Source organism: Aulonocara sp. 'chitande type north' Nkhata Bay, linkage group LG23 (genome assembly GCF_057382095.1).
Source record: "Aulonocara sp. 'chitande type north' Nkhata Bay isolate Kocher_YH1m ecotype deep benthic linkage group LG23, A_spYH_male_GT1.1, whole genome shotgun sequence".
Taxonomy (NCBI): Eukaryota; Metazoa; Chordata; class Actinopteri; order Cichliformes; family Cichlidae; genus Aulonocara; species Aulonocara sp. 'chitande type north' Nkhata Bay.
In genome coordinates, this window is record NC_141365.1 from 50238900 (window position 1) to 50261110 (window position 22211).

General features: G+C 43.0%; 1 protein-coding gene across 4 annotated transcripts in view; it reads right to left on the minus strand.

The window, feature by feature from the left end:
- Positions 1 to 1517: 1517 nt before the first annotated feature.
- LOC147302941 (histone deacetylase 4-like) overlaps positions 1518 to 22211 on the minus strand; it is an 88375-nt gene continuing 67681 nt past the window's right edge. For 3 of the 4 annotated variants that reach the window (XM_086281949.1, XM_086281947.1, XM_086281945.1), the window contains 16 exons: positions 21905 to 22128; positions 15688 to 15909; positions 15207 to 15402; positions 14399 to 14532; positions 14192 to 14294; positions 14052 to 14098; positions 13826 to 13933; positions 12360 to 12415; positions 11978 to 12065; positions 11760 to 11879; positions 10801 to 10898; positions 9926 to 10044; positions 8922 to 9055; positions 7454 to 7538; positions 6948 to 7092; positions 1518 to 5097 (listed from right to left, as the gene is read on the minus strand). In XM_086281949.1, the coding sequence (XP_086138075.1) occupies positions 5055 to 5097; positions 6948 to 7092; positions 7454 to 7538; positions 8922 to 9055; positions 9926 to 10044; positions 10801 to 10898; positions 11760 to 11879; positions 11978 to 12065; positions 12360 to 12415; positions 13826 to 13933; positions 14052 to 14098; positions 14192 to 14294; positions 14399 to 14532; positions 15207 to 15402; positions 15688 to 15909; positions 21905 to 22128 (1922 nt within the window). In that variant the 3' untranslated portion in view covers positions 1518 to 5054. The remainder of the gene's footprint in view (positions 5098 to 6947; positions 7093 to 7453; positions 7539 to 8921; positions 9056 to 9925; positions 10045 to 10800; positions 10899 to 11759; positions 11880 to 11977; positions 12066 to 12359; positions 12416 to 13825; positions 13934 to 14051; positions 14099 to 14191; positions 14295 to 14398; positions 14533 to 15206; positions 15403 to 15687; positions 15910 to 21904; positions 22129 to 22211) is intronic. The other variant, XM_086281946.1, reaches the window with a different exon arrangement.

A 22211-nucleotide genomic window follows, 5' to 3' on the forward strand; every position in this document is an offset into this window, starting at 1 on the left:
TTATGCCTCTCGTGGTGCTCTTTCTTGCCGTCACGTGGTGGCCAGCTAATTTTTCAGCTCAAGAAAGAGCATGACTCCACTGTCTGCTCTGCAGATACCCTGAAACCAATACTATTGATTATTTTGGATTGATTTGCACTATCACAGACTGAGTAATCGTTTCAGTTGTGTGATCAAAGAACATCATCAGCTAGAACGTGACCAGACACCAATGATTGTATTGATTAGGTCCAGAATCCTGGTCACTGAGGTCAAAACCTCACGAGGTAGCAACAAGTTACCCCAATGCTGTCAATGATGACAAACCAATAACACGACTGGAGCCGCTCGTATTTTTCAGAAATATATTTTATAGATGATGTCAGAGATGAAATGTCCAAAGCGTAGGTCCCAAAGAAAGATAACATTTTTCATCAATAGAGACAAACAACAAACAAAAAATAACTTTTTTAATCCATTTACATGTAAACCAAGAATTGCTCTTGAGCCACAGTGGTTATATATATGTATAGAACTGGCCGAGGTGGGTGTGACAATCAAACGACGATGCCCTTTTTCCCCCCAAACCTTTTTCTCAACTGATTTCTCCAGTGCCCGTTTAGAAATCTTTGAAAGAGGAACATTCTTTGGGAGCGTCTTTAAGGTCTGAATGTAGCAGAGGTTTGGCAGAGCACGTTTCTCTCAAACATAGTTCATACAAGTCGTAAGTGCTTGAAATCACTTATCCAATAAGAATGATATTAAATGTTTCTCAGTGGAGTCATTTGGACAAAGTCCTTTGAATTGTTTGCCCACCAGAGAGGAAGAAAAAAAAAACATCCCTCCTGGAGCTCTTGGGAGCTGCCAAGGGAGGTTTTTTTTTTGTTTTATGTTTTTTTTAAATATATAAGTCCTCCAGTGTTCTTCTTCTATTGTGCAAATACACTTTTTGTTACACAGACAAGCAGGCATGCTGACTCACAAACCATGCAAAGAGTTAAAGTTTGGCGCGAGCAGACAGCAAAAAAAGAAAGAGTAGTAAAAAATCTACAACTTAAGCAAGTAACAAGTGGAATGTTTGGTTAGAGATGAAAAATATCAACTTAACCGCAAATCTTACAAGTTTAGAAAATTATATCAACTCAAATTTAGACATTTCTCTCCTCTGGCCTGTCCTACTGCTCATCCACGTCTATTATTCTGCTGTAAGTGGACCAGTTTTGGTTGTAGACAGCTGGGCCTTCTCTGGCTAGAGTTGGCCTGATAAGGGATTTTTAAGACAGATACCAATATATTTTTTTTTAATGTATATATTTTGAGATATCGGCTGATATTTTTTTCCTTTTAAAAAACCAAAAGAAATTTCCCTAAAATTTGTTAAGTGTACTTATTTATTTACTTGTCTAAGCTCTGCCCGACTGTGCTGGGATTAGAAAACTCAGCCTTTTCTGGCCATAGCCTGACTGATAAAGGATTTTTAAGACTGATACCAACATTTGGTGATCTGAAAATCCGATATTGTGATATACCAATATACGTTTTTGGACAAACAAAAAAATTTACCCTAATTTTTTTGGGGGGGTGTACTTACTTATTTATGCTCTGCCCAACTATGCTCAAACCAGCTGGTTGTCTTTGTGGCGCTGCATAGTGGCCTCTGGTGGACACACTATGTAATGTCAACACTCATAACTTGGTGAAGGGTGTTTCTCTTCTTTATTTTTTAAAATTCTCATTTATTGGCTGTTATAAATGCCATTACCAATAGTATGGCAAATAATTATGGTTGAAGTTTTGATAAATCAATTGGGGTTCAAAAAAAATGGGACTCACCTTGTGATGCTCAAAGACATAAAAGATATTTTAAAAACTCAGCAACGTGTCCTCCAAAAATCAAACGTCTTCATGGATAATTTATGTATAATTTATTTCTACTGACTAGATCCGCTAGCCAAAAGAAGTATGCAGATAGTATTAAAGCTCATATTGGGTTCGTTTAGTGTCAGGACAGCCACTGAACATGAAATCAGCTAAAAAGAAGTTGTTGATTTTTGATTGTGAACTCCTGTCAATCCTGTCATATTTGCAACAGTAAAGTGTTAACACCCGTGGAACGTAAGCCCCTGTTTATTAGTTTTAATCATTTCCTAAACTGTAACATCCAAAACCTCAAAAAGTTGCCATTTTATACAGAAATGGGTCAGAACAGAAACTCAGATCTCCCGAGTCTCCACTGACAAAAATAGCGAGGGCAAAAATACATCCGCATTACCATCTGCAATATGGCATCTAAGCCTAATCACAGTTAGATGGTGGATGTATTTTGGTGGAAAGAAAATAGCTTCTACATGTAGCTCCTCACAGCAAGATTTGTGGATATTTTTGTATAAGTGGGTCATCTTTTTTCCTCTTTTTGAGCAGCACAAGGAAACTTCTTTTTAGTCCCATTATATTCAAAAGCCACAGGAATGTCTACAGCTGATATCATCAACAATGGGCAACTCGCACCGGAGCAATCCGACTGGATAAATCACTACAGGCCAGAGGAAAAACACGCTCATTTGATTTGGGGGATGAAAAGTCCCTTTAAAAATAAACATGACAGTCGTCTTTAATCAGGTGTTTAACAAAGCAGTTGACAGATGGGGGCTCATTTGAATGTATTCGATCTACTCTTCGTGTCAGGTCAGTTCAAAGCAGGAAAAGGAAGAAGGAAACACCGACGTCATGATAGTGCCACACATGCTTAGAGAAGGACTTTGAAATGATTGGCTGATGTTTTCCATCCCGAGCTGCTTGAAAAACAAAAAGAAAGAAATCCTTTCGTTGACATAGGTGTCCCCTTCTTTTCTTTTCCCACCACAGAAAACTCAGCTAGCTACATAAGGTGGCCTCTAAACGTCGTTTTGTTTGTTTTTTGGGTGTTATCACAGTTGAAAGGTAAGCGCATGTCGCACATGCACCAGAGGAAATGTTAGGCAACAAAGTGATCAAATGTCTTGACTCTGTAGGTGTTTAAAAAGTCAACCGCGGTGCCGCGTAGCGACCACTGGAAAACAGTGCAGTCGATGACGAGTTAAATATGCTGCTTTTTCAAAGTTCATGGAGTAACATCTTACACCATACTGCTTTTCTTTTTTTGCTCACAATATCATAGCTGTCATTAGTTTAGAGTACATTTATAAATTTTTCCATATACAAATCTCCTATAAACAGTACATGTTATAAATACATCATTGATGAAAATGCAGAAAGGCTTCAGGGAGCCGTAGAAAGAAAGAAAGAAAGAGTTGCTCCTTAGTTCTGATAAATACAAGAAAGAAAGAACAACAGTACTAAGGACGTGAATGGCAGCCCTATAACTATTCAGAAAACGGATAAAAACACAGAACAAAATCTATGGATGAAAAAGTTAGAAAAATAATTTTATACAGTAAAAAGTAAAAAAAAAGAAAAAAGGAGTGGACACGCTTACCAAACACACTTCTGACGTTGCAGAATTGACAAGTTGATGCGAAAATCATACATGTAAAATACAAACAAAGACAATACTCGATTACTGCCTCTCAAAATATATTCAATTCAATATACATGGCTGATGTTTAGCTCACAATAGTAACCAAGGTAGTTGCCAACCGGCAAAGCATGGGCTCGGCACACACCTGATCTGTGAAGGAGTAAATCAGTAAACATTGAACTGGGTATTGGGCGCCTTGTCTTAAAGGGCCAATACGTGAAATGTTTGTCGGCTTGCCATCTAAGTGGAGTTAAGTGCTGCTGTAAATCCAAACTCATGCTTTGGCTTTCTCTTGCTTGGCTTTCTCTTTTGGATAACATTCAAAATATCTTGCAGGTAAAAAGAAACAAAGAAAAAAAACATGTCTGGCCTCTCTGCTCAAATGCATGCGTTTTACAAAGCGACGACTTCGATTAAAGGGAAGCTACATTAAAGGCTAAACCTTTTCTAATTCCTTCTTTGAAGGTCTCCATGTTTGCACCTTTAATTTTTTTCCTCTACTGAAGCTGGCAACTACCTTTACAAAGCGCTTTCATTTCCTTCTTTCTTTTCTTCCTTTTTTACAGAAAAATAGATCCATCCAAAAAAAAAAAGTAAAGTAACTCTTCAAGAGAGGCCGTGAGAGACATAAATGCTGTCTTCGTCACGTTCCAAGTAAACATGCTGAAAGATTGTTTGCTATATTTTTCATCACCCCCCCCCCCCACAAGAAAGGACTTGAAACTCTCCTCCGTCTCCCGCACCCTCGGGCCGATTCCTCGGCGAGAAAAATCTTAAGGCAATCTTTTCCTGAACAATCGTGAAATCCAGCGGACCCTCACCAAGGCACTCCTCTAACTCGTCAACCTTCGACAACAGGCTGGTCCGGCGAGGCGACGGAGTCTCACCGTTAAAATCTTTGTAAAAGCCTACTCAAACTTCGGCCCAACCAAAGTCCACAGTGAACACATTTAGTAAAATTATCTTCTCGGTTGCCATGATGCCCCCCCCCCATTTCTTTAGGGAGGGAAAATAGTCAAGAAAAAAAGAAAACAAATCCCCGCGCTTGCCTCTTGACAGCTGGGGACGTCTGCTGTCCCCGTGTCCGTACTGGATGTGGTCAGAGGGCAGCCGCGTAAAGCACCGTATTTTCTGCACAGAAGTGTCATCGCACCTTTCGGTGACGAGATCTGATCTCGCCCCTGCCCTCTCCCGATCGCTCCGCTCCAAATACGCTCGCCCGCTGCCGTGATCACTTGATCAGCCGGCGAGGGCTAACATGGGGGTGCGAAGACTGACAGATAAAACGTCTCTGAGCGAGCGCTTGCCGGTATGTTTAAACAAGTTTTTTCCAGTTCAGTCCTCCTCTGTCTTCTGATTGGCTCCCTACTCTTGAGGCTGAGCCCACCCCCTCTCCCTCGTTTTTTTTGGCCGAGGGGCCGCCAATCAAGGTGACTGACGTGGTGAGTGGGGTTATTGGGGACTAAATGAAGGGATCAGTCGAGACTCTTTGCTGCTCAAAGAGGCGTTCTCCGGAGAGGTCAATGGTAACGCGGTGACACCCTCACGTTTTCGTCCACTACAGCGGCTCCTCCTCTTCCATGGGCTCCTCCTCAGACCTGCTGAGGAGATATAACACAGAAATATTAATACTAGACCTCAAGCTGTCATTAACAAAATGCCTCCTCAACTTTACCAGCACCATCGAGGACTGAAAGAATGGGAATCCAGTGTGGAAAGATAAAACTGCAATTCTTCTAGCGGCCACTTGGGGTTTGCTCCAAAAGTGAGTCAATCCCCATCAACTCTCATGTTAAAATAACTCTACAACTCTAAAGCAGAAAAAACATGTTGGCAGCTGGCAACAAAAACAGTTTTGGTCTCGATAGCTTATTTGCTATTTCCTGACACCTACACACAGGGTCTTTTTTACTGATATAGAGGCATTTAAAGGTTTTTAAGACTAAAGGCCATGACACACCAAGCACATTGCAAACTGTCCCCCCAACTCCCTCAAAAAACCCACGAAATTCCAAATGTTTGGATGCAAATTTGTTGTGTAACGTATGTACACACACTGACATTCGTCCTCATAGATTGCACTGTGAAAAAGACTTGACTCAACATCAAGCAACGATGAGCAGGTCCTGATGTTTTACAGTTAAAGTTGTGTCACGATCGCTTTCACGTATGTTTCATGATGTCAGTGAAGCAGTTTGAACTCAGAGCCAGTTGACCCAAAACAATGTCCAACTGTGCGTCTGATAGTGAATATTGATTGATATTAAATAGTATTAGTATTCCTACTACTATTATTAAAATAGTATTGTTTTACTATATGATTGTATATTCATTGTATATTCAGTACGAGTGCGTTTTGAGCTGATTATGTGTTTGGTGTGTACGGCTACATTAAAAATAGGTCATAAACTTTACACATCTGGTGTGTAAAGGCCTTTAAAGTTTGCATGATTGATCGCGTCTCTGACCTGAAGTGGTCGATGTGGCGGCTGTTCGCTGCATGGTACGTCAGCTAATTTAACTTCGTAAACTGGACCTCTGGACTGTGTTTGTGCCTTTTGGATCACATTTAATGCTATTTTCTGACAAATAGCACACATTGCTTCTTGTAATTGCACTAACAGGACGTTACTCAGCACTTGTTAGCAGGTAGATCTACACCCATGCATCTAAATCTCTCCTTCAAGCCATTCTAGCATCAGGAAAAAGTTCCTCTCTGCTTTCACCTTATATACTTTTTTTCTTCTTTTGTGCAGATGATTTCAGCCATTTTAGCATCCTGAAGTCAGTTATTTAAATATTAAATGACATTAATTTAAGACCTTAGCAAGAGTGAAAGGGCAGATTTACAAGATGCTAGTGAGGGCTGCTGTGGTTTGGAGATGATGCCCCTGACAAAAACACAGGAAGCTGAGTTGATGCTTAGATGTTCAGAACAGAGAAGATTCATGGATGTAGTAAAGGAGCACATGTTGGTTGGTGTGACGGAGGAGGATGTGGGGGACAGGGTGAGGTGGATCCACTACGGTACAAGAAGTAGAAAATGTTCTTGTTGGCTCTTTGTTTAGGTTGCTTTATAAATGACCTTTGACCCTATCTAAAGACAAACAAAGTCACTATGATTTCATCTATGTTATCTCTTTAAAGGCTTTAAAGTTGTAAATATAGTCCAGGGAGTATATTTACAAAATATACGTGCAGTTGATCAGTATATGCAGAAGTTGTTCAGTAAACGAATGAATCTTTGAGTTATTCGGAGGTTTTATTGGAGGTTTCCATCAGGATTAAATATATTTAACAACACGTTACTCCGACTGCAGACTTGATGTCAACGACAGAAAGTAGTGACTTTACTGTTGCTGGGTTTAAAGGTTATATAAAGTGTATAACTACTCTTAAGTCAAGACTATTGCTCTTAACACTGTGTTTACTTGTGGTTTTGGATCCTTACCTTTGCTCCATGGCATTAGAGTTGGCCACAGAGAGAGAGGCCATGGCGCTGACGGCCTCAGCCTCCTCCGAGTCTCCCCGTTTGGCTTCCAGCAAAGAAAGCCCCAGCCGCGGCGAGTAGCGCTGCACCGAGCGCCAGTACTTACCTGAGAAGACGGAGCAGATAAAAGACAGGAGGGAGAAAAAACAACAAACGCAGAGGAAGTGAATAAAAGTAAAGCATTAAGAGGGCTGACCTTAAATATATGAAGCTCACACGAAAATGAACCAGAGAGAATCTTAAAAAGTAAAAATAGATATTCTCTAATAAAAATGTTGCAGACTTTATTTTGTCACAGAGAAATGACATGTTGAGTGTTACTCAGCTTGCCTTTCACGTACTACTTCCATGAAGGCTAAACCCTTTGGATTGTTTATGAAGCTACAGATACAGATTAGGTTTCTAATAAACTCTGTCCCTGTGGGTATCGGTGTTATGAGTCGGTGCTCCTGCAACGGTCAACTCACTGTGAGTCTCCAAGACTTTCTCCAGAGAGCGAACAGCGTTGGGGTTTGGCCTCTGCTCGAGGACAGCCTTGGGCAGTGGGTCCAGCTGCATGGGACAAAAACACAGAGAAAACACAAACATGAGCGTGCAACAGCTTCAACAGGATGACCTGCCAGCCTTTTTTAATGAATCTCAGCCGCTCCAGGACAGCGACGTCTATCGACTGCCCCGGAGTTTAAGTGTGGATCAACAAATAAATACAATAATAATATAAAGACTATTTTATAAATAAATAATATAAATACAATAAATATATCTAAAAAAAATCTAATAAATAACAATAACTATTTAAGAAAACAACCAGAAAGAAATGAACCAGTAAAATATTGCTGCCCGGCCTCAGAATCCTTGTTGACCCTGTGGTGACATTTGAAAGTTCTGTCAGTGTTTCCCGACCTTTCGGAGCCGTTCCACATATTCCACACATTCCACATGAGAAAAATCCCACAGCACACCACCAAACAAATTTCACAAAAAGCATATTGATCATTTTTCTCTGGGCACCAGGCTCTGTTAGCTTTTTTGCTTTCTTTTGAACACTGCTCTACGACTCCCCCCTCGGGCACTACGACTACTTTGTCGTTTCAAATATTTATCGATTGCTATTACGTACTGCGCTGCCTCACTCACAGCATGACTATTGTGTCATTTCTTCTTCGTCTTCTGTTTCACTGGCACTCGGCAACCTATTTAATTAGAGCAGGTAGTTGTACTGCCCTCTAGTGGAAGAGACTGTAATTGTTCTGCCCGTTACTCACGCCGGTCATTACTGATCAGGTGGAAGCAGATAATCTTCCACGGCACACCTGATCATTTCTCGCAGTACAGTGGTTGGGAAACGCTGTTCCAGGTGACTTTCTTCTTGAGTCATCGCACTCATCCCTCCTTGAGCCTGGTTATTTTCGAGGTTTCTTCCTGTTAAAAGGATGTTTTTCATCCCCACTGTCACCAAAGCGCTTACTCATATTACTATAGGCTCTTTACCTTACAGCAAAACGTGCCTTGAGGCAATCTGCTGTTGGGATTTGATGCTATATAAATAAAATTAACCTGAATTGTTGTGTGTCCACGCTGCATGCCCGGTTTTGTGACGACTTTAGTCTTCACAGCTGGAGAGTAAAATGGAGTCGACTCACACTATTAAAACTGGCTATTTTAGCTCCACCCCTTTAAGCCAAACTTCTTCTTATTGGCTAAAACTTGCATACGTTTTGAGAACATACAGAGCCGAGATGTGTTTACTTAATCACTAACTTCTCCATTTCTTCTCATGTCCACTTCCAGTCAGTTATCATGTGTAAGATGAGCAGGAACAAAGGAGCGTGGTCCGAGTCCTGCTTCGACCGGTCTTTGTTTCTAACGTCGACCCTTTGAGACGTCCTTTTATTAGGATTCCAGCCTTGCGTGCTTTCAGAGTGACCTCCTTACCTCCTGGCCGAGCAGGGCGGCCACGCAGGCCTCGGAGGCATCACAGATGGCGGTGAGGTCGTGACCTCCCTCTAGAGCCAGGACCACACGGCCTCCGGCGAGGGTCATCAGCTGCCTTGTCAGATAACCGAAACCTGAAGAGAGTTTACAGGAAGGAGGTGAATGCACTTAAATCAGGGGTGCTCAATACGTCGATCGCGATCGACCAGTCGATCGCAAAGGTAGTATTGGTAGATCGCATGGCATTAAAAAAACTAGATGCCAGCCTATCATCCATCCCGTCACTTGATTGATACAGGGAAGCCAGTCAGATGACATCAGATTTTTTCTGACGCTTAGGTCGCTGCGCATGCGCAAACAGCGGCGCGAAGTGTAGTAAAACTGACAAGCTAGTCAGCGAGTTAACTCCAATTTTTAGCTCTCGGTTTCTTCTCTTAAACCTAAGAAAGGGTTAAAAATGAGTGAGGGAGCTGGACCAAGTAAGAAGACAAAAACGTATCACTTTCATACGGAATGGGAGGAGGACTTTTTTTTTTCCACAATGTCATTTTCGAAGTGCGTTTGCTTCATCTGCCAGGCTACCATCGCAATGCCAAAGAAGGGAAATGTGGAGCGGCATTTTCGAACTGTTCACGGAAAATGACAGGTAATGACAAAAAAAATTTACATTGTTAATTGTGTTGTGAAATATTGGATATTGCGGTTATGCATGTATATACATTGTAGATATAAAGAATCCTCAATATATTTATAAATAAGTATATGTTTTGGATTTTTGTAGTGGGTAGATCATTTTGACTTGGTCATTTTATAAGTAGCTCACATGCGGAAAAAGTGTGAGCACCCCTGACTTAAATGTATCTGAATGCCTTCCACAGCTGCTGAAGTTCGTTAACATTTTAGCGCTCTGTTAGACTCGGCTTCAAAGCTCGGTCAGCAGCGTGCGCGCGTGTGGAGCGGCTGGAGCGCGAGATAAGAAACACTACCGATAATCTCCCACTCACATTTGGATGTCAGAGTGTAGCCGCCCAGCGGGGGAGGGTGTCCCTCGACGGCGTCGAAGCCAGAAGAGACCAACACGATGTCTGGAGCAAACTCGCTGGCTATCGGCATCACCACTGACCTGCGAGTGGAAGGGCGGGGTTCAAAGATTAAACAGTGCATCAGCCAACATCTCAACATCATCTGCACAAAGGAGAAGCAAGCTTCAATCATTATTGATTTCATGACAAACAGTTGCTTCATTAAAGTTCGGCAAATTATTAAAGCTGATTATTAATGAGCATCACACAGTTACTTTTATTTGTTTCATGAGATAAAAAGCTGAATATAGCTGTTTCATCCAGTTTCATCTATTAAGAAAGTATCATGTGATTAGTTATGGCCGTCCAAACAGAAACATCCACCTGAAGAAACATTTGGTATCATGACAAAGGAACAGGAGCTCTCAGAGAGCTGGAAGAAAACTTTGTGATGCTTTTATTACAACACGCTGACGTCTGACCATTTCACCTTTCGTTGTGTATTTTCTTATCTTTACCCACATGCTTAGAGCAGAGCCTGAAACAGTAAGAAGTTTGTCACAGAGCTCTCTCCACGCTCTTTCATATGATGAATATTAATCGAGATGGTTTCTTGAACAGTTTTTAAGGTCAATTTTGAACTTGCTAACAATGACGATCAAAGTCAAACACTCAAGGCCCCGCATATTGTTGTGAAGTCTGAAGGCCAACAAACAAATGGAAGCCATTATATACGCCCTCCCTTTAAGGGAAAACTTTATTTGGGAGCAGGGCTTTAAAGGCAGGGCGCTTAACTCCGAGGTTTGTCGTCAAAAGTTAAACCGACCCCTCACATGTGCTGAAGGTTTATCTGGTACCTGAAGGCAGCCAGGTATTCTGCATCTCCCATGGGCGGGTCGAGACCTCCGGTGAAGGCAACGTTGACGTTGAACCCGACTCCAGGGCCACTGCCCACCTGTGGAGAGGAGCACAAACTTCAAGTGAGTGTACGACACAAATAAAAAGGAAAATGTCCTTTTTTTAAGCTTTTTAGCTTCTTTTGGGTAATTACAGGATGCTTCTCCCTACTTCAGATTATTTCTTGCCTTTTGATCAAGATGTCTTTAAAAAAAACTACGATTAGAACAGAGCATTAATAAAGTGATCCTTGGAGAGAGTTCAACTGGAAACGAACAAGATACACCCGGAGCCGACAGATAACATAAACTTGGAGTGCGACCAGCTTCAAGAAGTGTGGACTGAAAAAACTGGCAACCAAACTAAAAACTGTCAAAAAGCTGAAGTGGACAATTATCATTATCCTTTGCAGCTCCACGGTTTTTATTCTTGGACTCGAGTTCATGTTTAAAATGATCTTTATTTATTTTATACTCCTCAGTTCAATCGCTGTGTGGAACAACTCGTTTTAGCTCGTCTCCCTTTAAGGCAACTTTTCTTCATCACACTGAGCCATAAAACACAGCGTGAAGCTGACAGGGCTAAATTATACACAATTTTATCTTGTTATGTGAAGCTGGCCATATTTAATATGCGTATCCTGGCCACCAGGTCAACTGTTTATTGAGGCAACTATCTAATCAGCCAATCACGTGGCTGCAAAATCCCAGCAGATCAGGAGTCCAGCCACGTTCAAAGTCACTTAAATCACCCATTCTGATCTGACTTTGAACTTCAGCAGGTTGTTTTGACCATGTCCACATGCCTGAATGCACGAGCTGCTGCCATGTGATTGGCTGGTTACATATCATTAACAAGCAGCTGCACAGGTGTGCCTAATGAAGTGGCCACTAAAAAGTAAAACAGGTCACACACTCACCTCATCAGGTGCTCCGCTTCCAGGGAAGAAGTTGCCGTCGTCGTAGCGATGAACAGAGATGTAAAGGACGTTGGGGTCATCGTAGAAGGCTTGCTGGGTGCCGTTGCCATGATGAACATCCTGAGAGTAGAAGAAGAAAATAAATCTAACTGGTCTTAAGAAAAGAAAAATCTGCATCTTCTGATTAGCGTCACATGACAGAGGATCATGTGACTCACCCAGTCCACAATGAGGATCTTGTTGACATTCAGTCTCTGCTGCAGCAGTTTGGCTGCGATGGCCACAGAGTTGAAGTAGCAGAAACCCCTGAAACAGCAGCAGACGGAGGGCAAGAGCTCCTGTTTGTTATGAATATCTTTGCCAGAGCTCCATTTTCATTTTTGTAATGGGACAATTTAAAGACTTTTTGAGGAGAATATGGAAAATAAATAAAGCAGGGCCCGAGAAAGCTGGCAGAATAAAGGCTCTCAGGATTTTATGTGCAAATAAACTCAATGGTTTATGTAATTTCTATTCCAGACGAGCCCGTTCCAGCTCTGGTTTTTGTATACGTGCAGATTAAGTGTCTCCAAGTCAGTGCGGTGACGGCTTTGGCCTTACATGGGAGTGCTTTCCTCCGCATGGTGTCCAGGAGGGCGGACCACAGCGAAACCATTCTGGAAAAAGAAGAGGCAGGAGCGACAGGAGTCTGTTAGCACTGATCACTGTTTCCTCTGTGATCCTAACCACCATTAAAAAACATCATAACTTAGCCTTTAAGTGGGAAACTATTACACACGAATCAAATGAAACGCTGAGAGTGTGACAAACATTAAATCACAGCAATACAAAGCGAACGGAGGGTTTAATAACTGCAATAAGGCTGCAACAAGTTTTGGGTTAAAACAAGCAATGATGGCCGTTTGTGTTTGGGGCTTCCCACGATGCACTGAGCGCTTAATCAGGAGTTATTATTAATCCTGGTTCTCTTCCACAGAATCTCTGCCAGAGGCTTCTTCCTTTTAAAAAGGGAGTTTTTCCTTCCCACTGTTGCCAAGTACTTGTTCATAGGACATTTCTGCAATTATTGTAGAGTCCTTATAATATAAAGCGCCTCAAGGTGGCCGTTGCTGTGATTTGGTGGTATATAAACAAAACTGAGCTGAGCTCAGTGAGCTGTGAAACATGGGGACTGCAGGTAAACTACTCTGCAGTTATTGATAAAGGTGAAGCAGCCAATACGAATTAAGCTGCGTGCTCTATTTTTTCTAGAAACTTCTTGCTTAAACTTGTGAGTGATGCTCTCAGGTAGACACCGAGTTGTCTGCAACCACTGGCCAACTGTGCATGGGGAGTTGTACCTATTGAAGCATGTTGGTGGTAGCAGAGACGCGTTTACTTTGAAGGCAAATGATTTTCAGTGTGAACTGCACTGATTAAAGTTTCACTACTGCTGACTCACCAGTTTGTGAATGATTGGAGACAAGCTGACAAACTTCAAGAGATTGGCACAATCTTTTAGTGACCAAAGCAATCACAAAGATGTTTTGGACTTCACCTAGCGACAGCAACAGACACATGTTGCTACTTCAACCACATGTTTCAGTAGCAGCATGTGGTTGCCAAGACATCCAGAAGAAGAAGAAGAAGAAGCTCTGAGTAGAGACCCTGCTCCTTCTCATCAAGAGCCCACTGAGGTGTTGCAGGTGTCTCATTAAAATGTCTCCAGGTGCCTCCCTTCAGAAGCTTTCTGGGTACCCCCAGCTGGGAGGAGACCCCGGGGCAGATCCTGAAGTCACTGGGGGGGTTATATATATCTCATTTGGCCTTTGAGCATTGTGGTATCTCCCAAGTGGAACTGGAAAAAGCTGAAGAAAAGGACATTGGAAATACCAAGCTCAGCCTGCTCTGGCTGGGTGATGCAGAACGAATGAAAGGGGGTATCTTAAATTTTAAGTGGCAACTTTGGGCTTCACTCTGAAGTTTCAAAGACTGTGGCAGAACTGCAGCACATAAAACACATTAACTTTGCTGCATCGCAGTGGGAAACAGAGCAAGAAGCACCAGACAGGTGTAATCAAGGTTACCTTTAGCTCTCCAGTAGCAACTTTAAAAACAAGCTCTACCACCGAGCCGACGGCGAGGCGAGCCGCGCTGGAGGAGTGGACCTCGTTCCAAATGGTGTCGCTGTCCACCTAAGACCAGAAAACCAAGTCTCATGTTGATAAACTGGCTTGGAAACCGATGTTGAATAGTGCAGGAAGTGTGAGCTGTTTTAGCCCCTTTTAAACAAAGCAAACAAGCATTACTTACCCCCACCCCTCCACACGGGAGCCGAACAAACATAGGAGTGATTGAACCTGTCGCAGGAAACAAAGATTCAATTTGACATTATCAGCAGCTGAGTGTGAGAGTGTGTGTGTGTGTGTGTGTGTGTGTGTATAAAGGCTTACAATCAAGTTTCTGTCGGAGTGGGTTGGTTCCATACAGCAGGACGTGGGCTTCAGAGTGAACTGTCTGCAGCTCTTCCAGAGTGGCCTTCCTCCCACGGATGCACTACACACAGACAGACACACAGATGGATTCAGCTCACATAAGCGGTTCACTACTTTGTGCGACGGCTGGTGGATGCTGGATATCTACATTTTTTGCAAGCCTACCTCACACTGAGCTCTGAGTCCAGTCTCTTGCAGTCGGGACCAGATGCTCTGAATGCGTCCCGCATGCTCCGGGTGGCTGTTGGTGTTGCCGCACATGCACTGATGCTTCTGCATCAGGGAGTCATACACGAGGCCTTGGAAACACATGGAAACATTCACTACACTCGTTCAAATGCTCGTACACACTGATTGTGAAATACCACCTTCATTTTTGTTAATCTACACAATAGCGGTCTAGATGAACGCCTTACTCTTTTATTTTGAAAAGCTGAGGCATCAGATCCTTGTTTGATATTCGCTGTTGAGCTGTGCTTTTCCCGCACATTTTTCTGTAGTTTGGAACTGAATCGGAGCAAAGTAGGCCAAACTAAAAATATCTTCAGCTGTGGTGCTCGCATGCAAGAACTGTCACAAAAGTGCGCTTCCTAAAAGACACGCTGAAGCGGCTGGGAGGAGATTTAAAAAAAAAAAAAAAAGAGGTTTCTCCTCAACGAGTGAAACAACAGAGTGGGAGAGACAAAGATTTTGGCAAGATTCACTGATCCAGCTCGTCTATTTCTGCTACCAGATGGAGGCTGGAACTAGCCCAACGTTTTCTGGCCAATTCACCTGATTTCTGGGTGATTTTTTTTTCTTTCCAGTCCCGAGTGCATTAAGATGGAAATTAAACTCACAGGGAGGCGGCTAAACTGCCGATGAATCCTACTGGTTGCTTTACGGTGATTGTAGATTTGAGTTAACGTGTAAGCAAACGAGCACGCACACAGTACGTGATGCTTCAGTGGGAGGAGAGGAGGGCGATGCTGACCTGTGGTAAAGCGAGGCTTGACTGGAGGATCGGGCGTGGGGACGCTGATCGGGAAGGAGGAAGCGGAGGCCGGAGATGACTGGGCCCTGGACAGGGGGCGGTGTCCCGGGAAGGAGATAGAGAGGCCGGCAGCTTCCATGGAGGCCTGGTAGTTTCTCAGTTGGTGAATCCGCTGCTGCTCCAACAGCAGGGCCTGCTGCTCGCACGCACAAAAGTGAAAAATAAAGGATGGGAATTCTGGAAAATGTTTAGATAATAAAACTCTTTGATGCTTTTTTTTACTGCAAGCGCAACTTGTGGCCAAAAGGTGGCAGCCAAAACAAATAATCTGGCTTTGATCGTCCCTTTTGCTTCTTAATCTCATGAACGCTGTGCCATTTCTTTCAAACCACCCCCCGCCACACTCCAGGACTTCCCCAGGAACACCTACAACCTATCTAAGCCAATCAGGTGCTCTAAAAGTTAACTCCTCATCTTTTACCTGTCTGAAGAGGAGCTCCTGCTCAGCCTGCCTCTCCCTCTCCCTGTGCTGCTGCTGCAGCACCTCCTCCTGCAGCTCCTGGGGGTCGGGGGGCTCCTGCTTGATGGTGACCCCGTGCGGCAGGCCTCCTCCGTCCTGGTGCTCCCTCAGCTCCTCCTCTGTCTCCTCGGGGTGGCTCTGGTGCTGACGGCCCACGGGCGACTCGCTGGGCTTGGCCATCATCTGCGGGACACGGCGCAGGCAGAGAGAGAGAGGGAGACACAGAGAGGGGAGTGAGGGCGATGATGCCGCGACGTGAAATTTATTTCACAATCGAACAGCGGGATGCGACAAATCCAACGTGTGAGGCTGCATTCAAGGCAAACGGGCACGCTCTCCTCTGAAACAAATTCCTGGCAGAGCGCTCTTTCCTCTCGAGCATTCTTCTTTTAACAAGCTTAATTTGGATTACTCAGCCAGATTGGTGTCTTGCTCATTTCAAACCTATCCTTTCTAATTGAATGTGAGTAGCCGCTCTCCCGACTGTACTCCGGGGCAAAATGTGTCTCGCAGAACAGAGACATTCCCCGCTCCCCGTCGCGTCTCTTTACAGTCGACTCATTCTGGGCCCCCCGTTAACCGAGCGGTGACTCAGTTGTCTCTTCATTCACTTTTACTGACACGAACCGCTAAAAGGGCCCGAGAGTACTCGCCTCCACAGAGTTTACGATATGAAGGCTGAGAGAAAGAAGTGTTTGCTGGAAGTCTCAAGAGTGAGCTACATTTACAGGTGTGTGTAGTTGTGTGTGCGTGTGTCTGTGTGTGTGTGTGTGTGTGTGTGCGTGTGTGTCTATGTCTGTGTGTGTATGTGTGTGTGCGTGTGTGTGTGTGTGTCTATGTCTGTCTGTGTGTGCGTGTGTGTCTGTGTGTGTGTGTGTGTGTGTGTGTGCGTGCGTGTGTGTGTCTGTGTGTGTGTGTGTGTGTGTGTGTGCGTGCGTGTGTGTGTCTGTGTGTGTGTGTGTGTGTGCGTGCGTGCGTGCGTGTGTGTGCGTGCGTGTGCGTGTGTGTGTGTGTGTGTCTGTGCGCTCCCAGAGCTGCGAGCCTCTGGGTCCCCTTGGCTCAGTGCCAGGGGACAGCCTTGACGTCAGAGCATTCACCAACTCCCTTTCAACCTCCTCCTCCTCCTCTTCCTCCTCCGTGTTACTGTTCTCGTCTTCTTTGCATCCAAACAGACGTGTCTTTACCCCCATTTTTCACGTCCTGCTCTGACCTCTGACCCCCCCCGCTCCACTTTCCCAGAATCCTCCTGCCTATCTGCTTCAAACTGATGCCCTTCATTTCATTAGCAGCCAAGTTAAAGCAGACATAAAGATAAAAGACAGGAAACGTTCTGTTTTTATTAAACTTGGTGCTAATCTGACACTAATCTGACACTTCCTGGTTAAATAAAGGTTAATAAATAAATAAATAAATTTACACTGGTAAACTGGCTGTTTGTCTATAGCAGTAATTAACTGATTACATTTATATGTGACTAATTATTAAATGAGCATAATGTTAGACCACAAAATCTACACTCAGGTAATACCTGTGTTCATATACAGGGCCCAGTATTCAAGTTGCTTTAGCTTGTCTATAGTCTCTGCTGCAACTGCAAGCCACTTTGCAACCCACATCCAGCTCCAGCTGCTCCTTTGTGTTGTTTTTAACATCTTTTACTTTGGAGTTAGGCAATCATACACTTGTTCTTGACTGGCCTATGTTGTTATCTGGGCTGGATTATCCAATGAGCATACAGTATACTCATGTACAGCTTGGTGCCCATTCAAGAGCCAAATGACACCAGAACTGTTCGATGTTGAAACCATATATTATCGAAACAGATATATTTCTTTATCATATCAGTTACATAATTAGTAGAATACGGTAGTCCGTATTTTACCTGACACTTTCTCCCCTACATTACAGAGGCTAGTGGTCTCTCCCAGGTATAACAGGAAAACGGGGGAAAATGGCATGTGTAACTTTTATAAAATTGCCATTTTTTAATAAACAAACTTAGGATGAAAATATTTCCCTTAACTTTAAAGTTGTTGAGACGTTCAGTGCGGTGAGATGAAAGGTAATCCGGAGGTTAGCAGCTCACAATCACAATCAGATTTATTAGCTAAAAGTTTGACTGGAGCCAATCAGAGAAGAAATCATCCATCAAATATTATTATTTTACTTACTAAATTTTGACAGATAAACAATGTTTACTCCTCTGGGCTCTACTTCATCACTGTTTCAACACCCGTCCAGAAGCAGTACCGTGGTACTGTCAAGAGGTAGGTACGGTCTCGCTAGTTCAAACTATTCTGTGTATATGTATGCAAACACTCCTGTATGTCGGATTACTGAAGAAAGAAAAGAAGGAAGACGGTGGACGACACCACAAAAGGCAATAAATACACAAGGTAATGAGGCTTCCCTTTAAGGAACACAGTGAAGGAGAAAACCCAAGAGTGCAAACACAACAAACCCAACAAGGAGACAAACTCAAAACACTGTGAGCGATAATCCCCACAAAAAACCCCAACTCTGTGTCAAGACCTTGGGACCATGATAGTTTTGAAGCTTTTGCTAACACAGATATTTTATCTGAAGTTCAGAAACATGACGACATCTTCTCTCACAGATACCTGCTCTTCCTGTCTTAGGGTTTCCACCTATGTGCACAGGAGTGTGGGGTCGTCCCAAGCCAAAACCATATCGTCACTAGAAAACCTTCTTCTGACTATAGTTATGTTTCTTACTAAACTAATTTTGATACGTGATCCAGGCCATCTTGCTTTTTGTGTGTGGTTTGATCTTTAGCATTATTCTGCTATTTAGCCAAATTAAACGCTGCTTTTATTTGTTCGAGCTACACAAACTGTGCGCACGTCTGTTGTAAAATGGTATGGCTTCTCAGACAGCAACTAATAGAAGCATGTTTACATTTAGGTTCTTCCATTTCTCTGATCCAGCTGAGGTACTATATATCAGGGGAAAGTTGGACATGGATGACTTGTATAAAGAATACCATGTAACGGATCCACACTTGCAGGAAACTGTGGCTAGAAGAATCTGGGCAACCTTTCTTCAAGGCAGAAAGACACCAAGTATGGCTGCCGTTGGATGTTTTCTCTTCTGAAATTCCTGTTACAAGTGCCTTTGTAGAGTTTTTCCTTTTTGGGCTGACCAACAGAGCCGGTGTGCTCCTTATTAACAACGGGTTGCACCACAACAGGTGGTGCTACATGTTTTTAATTTTTTTTGTTTTCCATTGCCTTTCCTGACATAACCCCAAAGGGATTTCTGTCTCCTCCTGGGATGAACTCGGGATCTTTCGCTTGTTAAACCACCAAATATGTAAACCAGCTACACTACGGCGCTCTGCACAACTCATAAAGTGTGAAACTCAAGTCGAGAGGAACTTTGGATACAGTTGTAAGAAGTTGTACACCTATGCACTCCAGGGGAAGGCCGTGTTGGAATCTGCATGCTCACACAAAAAAGTACAAAGTGAAGAAGAACATCTAAGGTAAGATGAACTTTGAGGCTATAGAATTGACTGTTTGTGCTGTTTCCAGCGTGGTGCTAGATTGTAATGCTAAACCAGTGCAGTTCTTGAGTTTCAGCCAGCCTCTTTCCAGGGTGCTTAAGTGCACAGCGTGTGTGGGCATACCTGCTTTTGTTGCAGTGTTGCACAAAACTGAAAAGATCCGATTTTTGTTCCTGTTTCCTCCTGACTCGTTTCAGTTTTTTATGTATTCTCTTTACATTTTGTGCATTTTAAAGTGCAGTAACTGAATTGGTGTTAGCAGGATGGCTTTATGAACTTTAAGCGAATAATGACTTTTAGGTATATGGTTATACTTCAATATGTGGTGCTAAAAGAGAAGTTTGAATATCTTAAATGTGGTGTTTGTTTTACAGTACTGCCATGTTCATAACGGTTGCTTGAGAAAAAATATGAAGTGTCACCTAAAGTGCAAAAGCAGGAACCACTGAGTGTAATTCTATTTAAAATAAGAATGGATTACAGTTATATGAACACTTACAATGTGTGGGAGAGTCAAACTGTATCACTCAGCCTTTTAGCTCACCCTCAGTTCATATAGTTAATAATGCATCAGTAGTGTAGTTTAAGCCCTCATAAGCATCTTTTTTATTCTCTTTGTATGCTTTGAAAAAGTGTCATTTAAATAAAGGGAATGACACATGCTAAAGGCAACCTACACTCAAACATATTTATGGCTGAAATGCTGGCTTTAGCTAATTTGACTACATGGCATTTTCCATGTAATTGTATTACAGAATTAAAATGTAAAATGTTACATTTAATGAAATGCATTCAGCATTAGCGTTAGCCAAGTAGTTAGCTAATGCTATTAAAGGTTTTCACTAGCAAACCAACAAGAGCAACCTAAATTTGGCTAACAGGAAACCTAACTTGATCATATATTCATTCTATTGTATCCATTAATAAAGAAAACACCTGAAATGATAACCATTTTAACATAATACTAGAGATACATGTTTGCTATTAGCTCGTCAAACTGTCTGCCCAAAAACACTTTTCTGTGATTTTGCTTTTTTTCTACTTCTGTTGTATTTTATTCAAAATCCACTGTGTTTAGTGTCCTTTTGCGCAATTTTTCTATTTGCTGATATTTTAAGTTACAGTGTGTATGACCTCTCAGAGCCACCGTACTGCTGTGTGTCATTTTAAAAAGTAGCGATACATTAAATTAAACTTTTTCACTACCATAATACTGAAGGCTGTGCCCTACATTAATAATCTCTTTGGTTTGCTAGGATCTGGTTACCCTAACCGTAGCACCGGTCTTCAAGTGAGGATGTAATTGAGCTGAAGCTGACACTTTCGTAATGCTTAAAAAATGCACAAACCTAACAAAAATGACACATTTCATGAATGTTCATGTCAAAAAATGATGTTGTGCCTAATGCACGTAAGTAGATGAGGACAAATTTTAGAGGAACAGTGCAAAAGACGTGGTGACAGAATGCAAGGAAGGCAAAGACTAATCTGGATCATAGCTTTTCAAAAACAAAGCTATTTGCACACATTTTAAAAATGAGGTAGCAGTGATGTTTAGAGGTGCTGGTAGGCAGGTTTTGCTACATCAGGACAGAGCTGGGCCGGCTGTAAGCTGCACGCATAACAGTAATCAACCTTCTCATCCAACTCTGGGACACATAAAAAACTGTTGCTGACCTTTTCCTTTACATGTCAGAGATCTCCTAGTATAAGAGTTTGAAACCAAAAGGACTCGAGTTTAGATCAACTTGTCAGATGTAAAAAAAAAGAGTAAATCTTATCTATATCTACATTCACAGTAGATATTTAAAGGAACAAAACCAGCTCTTTTATCCCCTCTTGTATTAATTTGACAGAATAACATGCTAAAATAGAGATTTTCTTTCTTCTTTTTGTCCTGGCAAAAACAAGCAGAAAGCCGTCCTTAGCGTGCCAGAGGCTGTTGAGAAAGGTGTTTGTGTAAAAATCTGCCACTTGAGATCTCTGAAACATATGAAGGGAGTGAGATGGAGCAGAGCAGTGCGGGGGAGGTGGAGGAGGAGGAGAGGAAATCCCTTGTTTCATCCACCCACCTCTCCTCCAGCACGTACCCTTCTTGAATAGGTAAAGCGGCAGCTGCTCTCTTCCTCCATGCCCATATAAGGCAGAGGCTTCCGGCGCGGTTGCCATGGCAGCGCATGGTTACCTCGCAGCCCGTGGCAACTGTCTCGGCCACAGTCGCAGAGACGTGGATGCAAGCATTCACACACACACAGACACACACAGCTATACATGTTAACCCATACCTGCCTCCACCTACTCACAAACAAAAATACTACAGAGAGAGAAAGAGAGGGCAGAGGAAAGTCAACAACTTCACACACAGCCAAAGCTAACACATTATTGGCTGTGTAGCCCGGTGCTGCCTACGCAAACTACTACACTACAGCTCCAGAGCTGGCCCTCTGAGACTCATAGCCTCCATTAATTATCAGTTTATGTGAACGTGATATCAGATTTCTGGCCACTCGAACCCCCTGCCTGAGACGACATGTTATAAAGCAACATGGATGCATGATTCAACAAAACGGCACCACTTTGCATTCAAACGCGCCCGGAGACAAGCTGCCTTTAAAACAAATCACAAGTTGAATTCAAACCCAAATTGAATACCTTGTTTAGGTGGAGCTGCTGCTGCTGGAACTGCTGCTTGTGCTTCTCCAGGAACTGCTGGTGCTGCTGTTGGACCACCAGCTGCTGCAGTGCCAGGGCCTGCGCATGAGCCTGGGCCGCGGTCCCCTGGGGCAGCGGGGCCGACTGGGTCCTCCCCAGGGGCCGGTGTTGCCGCTGCAGTTTGGTCATGGACGCTGCTGACGACATAGACAGGCCGCTTACACCTAAGACACAAACAAGGCAGACGTTACTACATAAGGCAGAGCAGATACCAAAGCATTGTTTCAAAGTAGTCTGGCAAGGCGCT